The 11,680-nt window shown below is 37.5% G+C and overlaps 2 protein-coding genes across 5 annotated transcripts; one reads left to right on the forward strand and one right to left on the reverse strand.

The window, feature by feature from the left end:
• The first annotated feature begins 6,394 nt into the window (after positions 1–6,394).
• Positions 6,395–11,574, forward strand: Trsn (translin). Of its 4 annotated transcripts, XR_013083200.1 has the most exons (7): positions 6,395–6,585; positions 6,894–6,993; positions 7,062–7,277; positions 7,349–7,428; positions 7,487–7,730; positions 7,972–8,067; positions 8,154–8,291. XR_013083200.1 is itself a non-coding variant. In XM_076798581.1 (6 exons), exons 1-5 carry the CDS (start codon positions 6,514–6,516, stop codon positions 7,721–7,723), a joined length of 705 nt encoding a protein of 234 aa, XP_076654696.1. In that variant the 5' UTR covers positions 6,395–6,513; the 3' UTR covers positions 7,724–7,730; positions 11,505–11,574. The 4 variants fall into 4 exon arrangements, 3 of the variants coding, with proteins under 3 accessions (XP_076654696.1, XP_076654705.1, XP_076654684.1); XM_076798581.1 differs by lacking the exons at positions 7,972–8,067; positions 8,154–8,291 and adding an exon at positions 11,505–11,574; XM_076798590.1 differs by lacking the exon at positions 7,972–8,067 and having other exon boundaries at positions 8,154–8,292.
• LOC143360023 (glyoxylate/hydroxypyruvate reductase A) lies at positions 7,836–10,031 on the reverse strand. Its single transcript, XM_076798543.1, has 4 exons — positions 9,313–10,031; positions 8,570–8,944; positions 8,118–8,482; positions 7,836–8,032 (listed from the first exon to the last, which is right to left on the reverse strand). Exons 1-4 carry the CDS (start codon positions 9,407–9,409, stop codon positions 7,901–7,903), a joined length of 969 nt encoding a protein of 322 aa, XP_076654658.1. The 5' UTR covers positions 9,410–10,031; the 3' UTR covers positions 7,836–7,900.
• Positions 11,575–11,680: the final 106 nt, after the last annotated feature.

Consider the following 11,680-nt stretch of genomic DNA (forward strand, 5'->3'; position numbering starts at 1 on the left):
TCAATCTACTGAGGTGGCGCTTCGGGTCGCCCCGGGTTCGCCAATACCCGTACTCACCCACAGCAGTGAGTCCCTGAGGGACCTCCGTTCGGAGGAATACCAATTTAAAACCAGACATATAAATTTTAGAATAAGAACTTTTGAAAGTTCAGAAATTAATTTCAATTGGAAAGATGAACAATTCCAATCGAAAATAAATCAAACGAAATTGGGACGCAACGACATAAAGGTTAGGGTCATAGCAATTTTAAGAAACGGAACTTTTAAAAAGTTCAGAAGCAAATTTCAATTTGAAATCCCGAAAAAATGTACGTTGTTTATTGAATGAAAAGGTATTCCGAAACAAGAAGTGTGTGTTTCGATTAATAATTAAAAGGAGCTGCCAAGAAGGCGTAGGTGGGCCAAGGGTAAACAAGGAAAGCGCGAAGGAAAGCAGGAAGGGTCCTTGGCCCACCCCAAGCAAGGTTAAAATAAATTCAGACACAATTCAATTAAATACACAAGTTTTTATTATTAATCAGTCTTAAATTTTATTTCACAATGTAATCGCAAAGTATAAATAAGCAGCTATTAGCTCGATATTATTCTATATTTGTAAGATACTAGAATTTCTTACAAATAGAGAATAATACCGATTGCCCGGGTCTCACCACGAGGAGGTTGCTGCACAAGAGACCCGAAAGGAAGCCAGAAGGAATTCAATACGCTTCCTTCTGACTCCCTTTCTTACAATGACGATTTACAATCTTACAAACTAAATTTCGCAGCGTATGTCGAGTAATTATTGCGGAGAAAAAGGTGTGAGTCGGAGAAGAAGTCTCCGATTCACGGGAGATGAAAAACGAATCAGGCAGAAGGCTCTGATTCTTTCAAAGAGAGAAACAAAACCGAACCAGAGCAGAAGGCTCTGGATCGAGGGTGACGCGACGCGTACGATGCTTGCAGCCCAACTCCAGCCAGCACCGATACCCGACGTGTCCTCACGAAGAGCGATGGTCGAGAGAAGCGTTCAAACGATACCCTAAGTTTCCCCCACCCACCTGTCGCCAGGCAACGACTAGCGTTGAGGCGACTCGGGTGGACTTACGGCAGGGAGGATTTTACACGAGTGAACAGGTCTCTCGAACATCCCTCTCAATGGATCTACGCCGAGCACCGGTACCAACCGGTCTGGTACATACAAGCAAGGTCCGACACAGCAAAAGGCTGTGTCGGAGTCAAAAATCGAGCCGAGCAAAATGAAGTTAGGGCAAAAATTACTCGACATATATACAATACTAATAAACAAGCTTAATAACTAACGCACGCATTCAAATCGAGCAATTATTGTGGACAAAAAAAACTAAATCTGACAAGTCTCTGAACAATGACAGAGAAAATAAAAAGAAGCAGAAGGCTCTGAGTCGCGAAAAAGAAAAATGAAGGAAGCGAACCAGAGCAGAAGGCTCTGGTTCGACGGTGACGCTACCAACTGGTCACAGCAGAATGCTGTGACCCAAATCAACAAGCGAAACTAACAAAGTGAATGTAACACAATAATTGCTCGAGAACTAATACGAACTTATAAATAATAAGAAGTCTTCATAACATGAAGTTGTCTTCGTTCGATGTGGTGTCTTCGTTCGACGATATATTTTCTCAACTGTAATACTCACTCTGAAACAGACTAGTAATAATTAGACACGATACAATGGTGGAATCGAAGTAAAAGAAGACGACGGAACAAAAATGAAACGATGACCCCGTACACGAGTACGGCCTACCTAACATGCACAAGAGTGCGAATCTAACCGGCTCACGAGAGCCAACCTAAGACCAGCTCACGAGAGCCAAGCTAACCCCGTACACGAGTACGGCCTACCTACATGCACACGAGTGCAAATCTACCAGCTCACGAGAGCCAAACCTAACACCAGCTCACGAGAGCCAAACCTAACACCAGCTCACGAGAGCCAAGCTAACCCCGTACACGAGTACGGCCTACCTAATATGCACAAGAGTGCGAATCTAACCGGCTCAAGAGAGCCAAATTAACCCCGTACACGAGTACGGCCTACCTAATATGCACAAGAGTGCGAATCTAACCGGCTCAAGAGAGCCAAACTAACCCCGTACACGAGTACGGCCTAACCGACAAGAAACTAAGAAGAGTAGATAATAAGAAATAAATAATATAAAGTCTTCATAACATGAAGTTGTCTTCGTTCGATGTGGTGTCTTCGTTCGACGATAAATTTTCTCGACTGTAATACTCACTCTGAAACAGACTAGTAATAATTAGACACGATACAATGGTGGAATCGAAGTAAAAGAAGACGACGGAACAAAAATGAAACGATGACCCCGTACACGAGTACGGCCTACCTAACATGCACAAGAGTGCGAATCTAACCGGCTCACGAGAGCCAACCTAAGACCAGCTCACGAGAGCCAAGCTAACCCCGTACACGAGTACGGCCTACCTACATGCACACGAGTGCAAATCTACCAGCTCACGAGAGCCAAACCTAACACCAGCTCACGAGAGCCAAGCTAACCCCGTACACGAGTACGGCCTACCTAATATGCACAAGAGTGCAAATCTAACAGGCTCACGAGAGCCAAACTAACCCCGTAAACGAGTACGGCCTACCTAATATGCACAAGAGTGCAAATCTAACGGCTCACGAGAGCCAAACCACCCCGTACACAAGTACGGCCTAACCGACAAGAAACTAAGAGTAGATGAAGTCAGAACTTCAATCTACTGAGGTGGCGCTTCGGGTCGCCCCGGGTTCGCCAATACCCGTACTCACCCACAGCAGTGAGTCCCTGAGGGACCTCCGTTCGGAGGAATACCAATTTTAAATCAGATACATAAATTTTAGAAGAAGAACTTTCGAAAGTTCAGAAATAAATTTCAATTGGAAAGATGAACAATTCCAATCGAAAATAAATCAAACGAAATTGAGACGCAACGACATAAAGGCTAAGGTCGCCCCGGTTTCGCCAAATACCCGTACTCACCCACGGCCCCATCCGTGAGTGAGCCCCTGAGGGACCTCCGTTCGGAGGAATACCAATATTAAACCAGATAAATAAATTTTAGAAGAAGAACTTTTGAAAGTTCAGAAGTAATTCTTAATTGGAAAGTTGAACGATTATAATCAAAAATAAATATAGCGAAATTAGGACGCAACAAACAACAAGCTCGTGTCGCCCCGGGTTAGCTAATACCCGTACTCACCCACGGCCCGGCCCGTGAGTGAATTTTATGTTAAAAGTATAATATAATATAGTTTCAGAGTACGAATTTTATGTCAAAAATATAATATAATATAATATAATTTCAAAATACCAATTTTGTGTCAAAAGTATAATATAATGTAATAAAATTTAAAAGTACTAATTTTATGTCAAAAATATAATATAATGTAATTTCAAGAAAAGAAACTTGTGAAAAATTCCGAAGCAAATTCGAATTAAAAATACAGAAATAATAATTGACGGCGGTCGTTGAATAAACACGTATTCCAGAATAGAAAATGTATATTTGTATTGTCACTTACCAGTTGCTGAAAGTTGACCAAGGTGAGCGGAGACGGCTTCCAGGAACCGCTGGCCGACCGCAAGCCAGCTTAAGATGGACCAGGGTTGACCAGTGATGTCCACTGTAGCTCTGGAGAATCCCTGGTCCACTCGAAGGTAGGCGAGGGTAGGCCAGGGTGGTCAGGGTGGGCCAGGGCAGCTCTGGAGAACCTCTGGTCAACTCCAAGGTCCTTCGTCCTTCTGGTCCCGGAGCACTTCCGTTCCCTCCTGAGTGCGCACCTCGACTGACGGACTGAGCGCGGCCGCCGAGATCATGTGCGCGGTGCGCGGTGCGCAACTCCCCCACCCCAAACTAACTTCGCTAGATTTCGATCGCCGCGATAGTAATTATTGATAAATTTGTTATTTCTGGCTGCTTAATGTTTATAACAATTTCTTTTGGTAATGGTATCAACAAGCAATCCCTTGACCATCTTGCCATCTAATTTTTTAGTAAAAATACCTAATAGAACTCGAGATACAGAGTAATTTTTGAACCATGAATATTCGCACGTATTAATTTATCGAACACATTTCACTGATAAATTTATTATTTCTGGCTGTTTAATGTTTATAACAATTTCTTTTGGTAATGGTATCAACAAACAATCTCTTGGCCATCTTGCCATCTAATTTTTTAGTAAAAATACCTAATAGAACTCGAAATACAGAGTAATTTTTGAACCATGAATATTCGCACGTATTAATTTATCGAACACATTTCACTGATAAATTTATTATTTCTGGCTGTTTAATGTTTATAACAATTTCTTTTGGTAATGATATCAACAAGCAATCCCTTGACCATCTTGCCATCTAATTTTTTAGTAAAAATACCTAATAGAACTCGAAATACAGAGTAACTTTTGAACCATGAATATTCGCACGTATTAATTTATCGAACACATTTCACTGATAAATTTATTATTTCTGGCTGTTTAATGTTTATAACAATTTCTTTTGGTAATGATATCAACAAGCAATCCCTTGACCATCTTGCCATCTAATTTTTTAGTAAAAATACCTAATAGAACTCGAAATACAGAGTAACTTTTGAACCATGAATATTCGCACGTATTAATTTATCGAACACATTTCACTGATAAATTTATTATTTCTGGCTGTTTAATGTTTATAACAATTTCTTTTGGTAATGGTATCAACAAACAATCTCTTGGCCATCTTGCCATCTAATTTTTTAGTAAAAATACCTAATAGAACTCGAAATACAGAGTAATTTTTGAACCATGAATATTCGCACGTATTAATTTATCGAACACATTTCACTGATAAATTTATTATTTCTGGCTGTTTAATGTTTATAACAATTTCTTTTGGTAATGATATCAACAAGCAATCCCTTGACCATCTTGCCATCTAATTTTTTAGTAAAAATACCTAATAGAACTCGAAATACAGAGTAACTTTTGAACCATGAATATTCGCACGTATTAATTTATCGAACACATTTCACTGATAAATTTATTATTTCTGGCTGTTTAATGTTTATAACAATTTCTTTTGGTAATGGTATCAACAAGCAATCCCTTGACCATCTTGCCATCTAATTTTTTAGTAAAAATACCTAATAGAACTCGAGATACAGAGTAATTTTTGAACCATGAATATTCGCACGTATTAATTTATCGAACACATTTCACTGATAAATTTATTATTTCTGGCTGTTTAATGTTTATAACAATTTCTTTTGGTAATGATATCAACAAGCAATCCCTTGACCATCTTGCCATCTAATTTTTTAGTAAAAATACCTAATAGAACTCGAGATACAGAGTAACTTTTGAACCATGAATATTCGCACGTATTAATTTATCGAACACATTTCACTGATAAATTTATTATTTCTGGCTGTTTAATGTTTATAACAATTTCTTTTGGTAATGGTATCAACAAGCAATCCCTTGACCATCTTGCCATCTAATTATTTAGTAAATATAAATGATATAACTCCAGATAGAGAATAACTTTTGAACCATGAATATTCGCACGCATTAATTTATTGAATACAATACACTGATTTTATTATCTCTGCTTGTTTAACGATTATAAGATTTCCTTTTGTCAATGATGCTGTCGAATACCCCCGTGGCTATCTTACAACCTAATTTTTTTACTAAAAGTGGCTGATGGTACTCGAGACACTTGCTTCAAAACATGATACATGCTTTAAAAGTTACTCTGTATAATAGCTGCACATTTCCAATTTGCGATAATATTGTAAAATAGAATTTAAGACTTGCTAGTTATAAAATTTTGTGTATTTAATTGAATTGTATCTGAATTTACTTTAAGCTAGCTCGGGATGGGCCAAGGGGCCTTCAAGGCTTTCCTTGTTTACCCTTGGCCCACCTTCACCCTCTTGGCAGCTCCTTTCAATCATCAACCGACACACGCAGTTTTTGTTTCGAATTACCTTGTCATTCCATGAACATCGTCAATCTTTTTTTTTTGTTGATTTCCAATTGAAATTTGCTTCAAAACTTTTCAAAAGTCTCTGTTCTTAAAATTGATATTTTTTGCTTAAAGTTGTCGTTCCTCCGATCGAAGGTCCCTCCGATCTTGCTTTTATCGTATTATTGAAATTTCTGTGGTTGGTTTAGGCCGTGTACGGGGTTCATAGTCGCATCTTTATCATTTATTATAGGTATATGGTCTAAGCTTCTCGTGGATCTAGTTGCAACATTTGTCGTTCATCAGAGTAGAGGGCGTAAGGAGTCTAGTTGTTGTTAACGATGTCGGTATTTCAGATCGTGAGACACGAAACCCCATATGGTGATTGGTCTACTCCTATACCTCGTCTGTGGTCGGAAAAACACAAGCATTTGTCAAATACGATATTCTTCGCGGCACGGAGTTGACTGGTTGACGCATAGATTGTTATTGTTTAATGTTCAATTAGTTGTTCCACGGAATATTAGAGTCATTATGGCTGAGAGAATAGCGGAAATTTTTAATTCGTTCCAAGATTACTTGAACAGTGAAGAAGAATTGCGCGAAGTGAGTACCAATGATTTATTATGATTGATGTTTCTCATATGTTAATGTACCCAAATATTGTTAAACAATTTTCATACAGATTTCGTATAAGGTACAAATTCATTATGAAAATTCGCAACATCACTCGTTTTTCACTACGAGTTTTTAAATGATGAGAAATCAAAGTATTATCTGTCAAATATCTTCCAAATGTGTGTATATTTTAGGTTAAAGAGTGTGTGACTTTGAAATGAAATAATTGTGTTCTTTATTAATTGATCGGGTCTATATATATGAAATGATATGAACTTAATTTTCTCTTGCCAAAGGAAATCCGTATTATTGTGAGAGATCTTGAAAAGTCTTCCAGAGACATTCTGATGATACTACAGAACATTCACAATGACGATAACATTGAAGAGAACATAAGTACGTATTTGTTTAACTTGTCCGTTCATTGCAGCAACAATTATTATTTATGTATTATTTTTCTGCAGTTGTATCTCGATATTGTGCATCGGCAAGAGAATTATTTGAAGATGTGCGTAAAGATTACACGAGACTTGCACAAGTTGTACCAAAGGACCAGTATTACAGATTTCATGACCATTGGCGTTTTGTGACACAAAAATTATGTTTCCTAGCCTCGTTAGTAATTTATTTAGAAATTAAGGTCTTGGTTACTAAGGAAGTTGTGGCAGATATGTTGGGAAGTATGTGATCAAACAAATTGCAATTTGTTTTATTGATATTTCTTTGTGCTAAAATTATATTGAATGTACAGTTAAAAATAGCAGAGAAGATGGTTTCCATTTGGATCTGGAAAATTTCTTGATGGGTTTGCTGCAGTTGGCTGCAGAATTGGTATGTATAATTTACAATGTAATTATAATAACTATTCATTCCATGTATTTTCTTTTAGAGTCGGTTCGCAGTAAATAGTGTCACAAATGGTGACTACAATAAACCCATAGAAATAGCAAGATTCGTAAACGAATTGAACGCAGGCTTCAGACTTTTAAATTTGAAAAACGACGCCCTGAGAAAACGTTTCGATGGTTTAAAGTACTCTGTCAGGAAGGTAGAGGAAGTAGTTTACGATCTCAGTATACGAGGTTTAAAGCCGGGTCAAAATCCAGTTAACCAAGAAGCAGAGTAATTATTATGTAAGAATAGTTTATGGCACTAACAATATCTATAGATATATATATATATAAAATTATATATAATAAATTATTAAAACTACCATTTTCATATTAATATTTGCTAAATTTTGTAAACTGTAAAAAAACATTTATTTTTTTATTTGATCATTATGTTTCACCGATTAATATAATTAATAGCCTTCATGTACGTTTACTCTGTTTAACAAGTCTTCACCGTTGATGAATTTCTGGTAATTCTTAGCGAAAAATCGTGCAACATCCTGAGGACGGGTTACACCAGAAATGTGTGGTGAGATAGTAACCTGAATGGAGACATATGTTGATTAAAATGATTTAAGTTAGTTTAATAATATATTTTATATTCTATGTAAAGCGTAGAAGATTTACTTGTGGTAATGTCCATAATTTACTATCTTTTGGCAGTGGTTCTTTTTCAAAAACGTCCAGTATTGCTCCCGAGATCCACTGTTGCTGAATAGCGTTCACTAAGTCAGCTTCTTTAATAATTCCGCCTCGACCCACGTTGATGAAAACAGTACCACGGTCCTTGCAATTTTCTAGTATGTTCCCATTTAATAGACCCAAGGTGTCGGGCGTGGATGGCAGAACATTAACAATGTAGTCACATTGTTTTAACACCTCAGGTAAAGATTCAATCGTTCTATGTTCATCTAAATAGTCTAACTTTTCTTTAAGTTGCGTCCTCGTGACGCCCCACACAGTGGCCCCAAAAGCTTTTAATTTCTCTGCAACTGAACAAACAAAACTCAAGTTAGAAACTGTTTACAAAATAAACAGGACCTATATAATTACTGTAAGAGAATTACACTGTCACTCACTCGATTTTCCAATGTTTCCCAAGCCTAAAACGCCCACAGATAGATCACAGATCAATCTGTGGTTTAAAATTTTTCCATCTTTTCTCCATTGACTGTTTCTCTGACTCTCATATTGTTGTCTCTGATCACGTTCAAAATTAAAAATATGAGCTACCACATACTCTCCCATAGCCATGCCAAACGCTTGATCAGAGAAACGGGTAACAGCATAGTTAATATTATTATCTTTCAAGCTTGGAATTAATTTTTCAACACCAGCCCATGTAGTTTGAACCCATTTCAACGATTGCAATTTCTCCGCATATGGTACCAATAAATCGCAATCGGTCACCAGTATGTCCGCGTTTTTCAAATTTTTCAACGTATCGTTTTTATCTACGATAATGGAAAAGTTAGGAGAAACTTATTGTCGAGTGTAATAGAAAAAGGGCCGTAGTATATATACAGATATATAACAAAATGAAGAGCAAAAATAAAGAGTCGCGCCGTCGGAAATTGTTCGCTGCGAAAAGCTTTTAAAATTAGGCTGTGAATCATTCGAGGAGGGCCCGTTTGAAATATTCGCCAAATATTTGAATGGGGTGGGTTTTCCGCCAAGCTGTACACTGCGAAATGCGCAAATTCAGTGTACGAGGGATCGTAGTGTTAGTGCGTTCCAACACGTGCTCACTGCGAAAGCTTTCGTGAGCCGTTGGAATTCGCGCTCTACGGGCATGAGAGAAAGTGTATGTCAAAAATAATACCTGGCGCAACATCAAATATCGTTAAGTTTGGAAGTTGCATGCGAAGATGGTAAGATAACCTAGGTATCACGGATAGAATTGCAATGGTATGCGCCATGTCGACACGCGGGAATATGATCTATATAGCCTCCACACGAAAGATTATCACAGTCAAATACAAAAAACAACGCTCGTTTCGTCGTGCTCCGTTCACTTCGAACGTTCAACAATTAATAATCCAGAATTACACTGTGTCAGCCTCGATACGTTTCTACCGATACATCTAACCTAAATTTTTGATCTTGATAACAGAGTGATAAAATTCTTTCCCATGACTATATAACATCCTCATTTACGCTTTGTCATTTAATTTATTGTTCGTGTCTCCCCTAGAATTGTTCGTGTTTCAATCGTTCATTTACGCTTTGTACATATTGTTTTTGTCCCAAGGATATTGTTTCATTTTAACATATAAAAACGCGATAACAAGTACAAACTGCAACTTGTAATACTTATCAAGTTTGCAACCGCCCCGATAATTTGTTGCTTTGCTTTAAAGTTTATTCGGTCAGTTTTTATTCCAGAGCTTTAATTGGTTGAAATGGGCGGAATTACGCTTGACAAGATTAGCGTAATTAAGATTTTTATTCGTGCAAGTAGATTGAAAATTCAAAGTGTTCGCATGAACGTGACGCGTGCGCAAAGTACGAATACCATGAAACAGGAACGCAAATGTTTATTTCGTGACAACAACAAGTTACAAATTGGTTTCTACTAATTCATTTTTTCAGCACAGTTATTTTTATGAAACCATGGATAAAAGAGAAATGATTGCCAGTCGAAATTACTGCGCTTTTTTAATGTTAAGGAAACATCAACGCAGATCAACAATTTCAAATTTTGTCATCAATTTGCTAACTCATAGTTCGTAGAATTCTTTATCAATCACCATTATTGTTTTTTCAACTTTCGAATATCTGCAATTTTCATAGATTTTCATAGATATTTTATGTAATGTCGATCAAAAATATGATTTTTCGAAATAATGATTTAAGATGAATGAGAATATGTAAAAACATATATATTCTTAGAAATGAAAAATTTTATAGAGATTACATTAAAAAGTTCCAAAGAAAGTAACAATTGATTGTAAATAACAAAGAGAATATACAGTAACAAAATGATAAATATAATTTCTATTAACACGTTAAACGCTACGCTTGTACCTGTGAACGGAAACTAAACTCATCATTCAGGCGGCGACAGTAGTAAATTTAAAGATAATATTTTACAATCCGCATGATATTATCAAAATGGTTTCAATTAATTTTATTGAAACATTTGTTACAAAAATAAGGTTTCTTTTCGGAAGTACTTTGTTCATGCTCTTCGGAACAGTAAAGCTGGGCCAATATAATATTTATGTGTTGTCATCAGAGCTGGGTAGAATACTATTTCAAACAGTAAAGAGTAAAGTTCTACATGAGAAAATAAATCGAAAATATGGAGTAAATTTTATTCATTTGACGCCTCGTGCGCGAGAAAATCAAATTCGAAAATATTACGGTTTTCTACATTTTAATATTATCTGCTTCCCCAATCTATTTTCATCGACAAGAAATATTTTATTTTATATTTTACATTATCAAAAGAAGAATATTTTATTTGCAGAAATTTGACCGTTCATTTAAATTAGTATTCGAATCGTAGAATAACGATTATTTAAAATAGTGTTTGAAAAATTTTTCTCCAAAAATTTGAGCTTATTTTTAAAAAACGGAATGATCGTAACTTTTTTCAAAAAAAAAAGGTGAAAAATTGTAGGATAGTGTGAACGAGGCTTGCGTTCAACCGAAAATGCGTCGACCAAAGAGTCACCGACAAATGATGATTTCTCTAAAAATTTGAGCTTATTTAAAAAAACGGAATGATCGTTGTAACTTTTTTCGAAAAAAAAAGGTGAAAAATTGTAGGATAGTGTGAACGAGGCTTGCGTTCGAGCGAAAATGCGTCGACCAATGAGCGGCCGCGAGTCGACCGGTGGCGGCAGCTCGCCGATTCCCGCGCGGCGCACGTCGCATCGGAGAACTGCTCGAGCTGAACGTGTTAAATGGCTGTGCGTCGGCCATGATGGCTTTGAGCAGGGACCGTGTCACGCAAACATGTTTTCAAAGTGATATATCTCGTTTGGTGACTGAGTGACCGTGTTCCAGCGCGATGGCCGGAGAACGATGAGGCCCTGACCGCTCTCTGTGCCGGGTATTACGGGCGCAGGGCCCCCAGCCAGGCCCAGTCAGGTTCACGTTCCGCAAGCCCGAGGCCCGAGCCGACCCGACTGGCCTCACGGTTCGACACCAGCCAACTCGGTTGTCAACACGCGAGCCAGCCG

This window comes from Halictus rubicundus, chromosome 1 (genome assembly GCF_050948215.1).
Source record: "Halictus rubicundus isolate RS-2024b chromosome 1, iyHalRubi1_principal, whole genome shotgun sequence".
NCBI classification, from domain to species: Eukaryota; Metazoa; Arthropoda; class Insecta; order Hymenoptera; family Halictidae; genus Halictus; species Halictus rubicundus.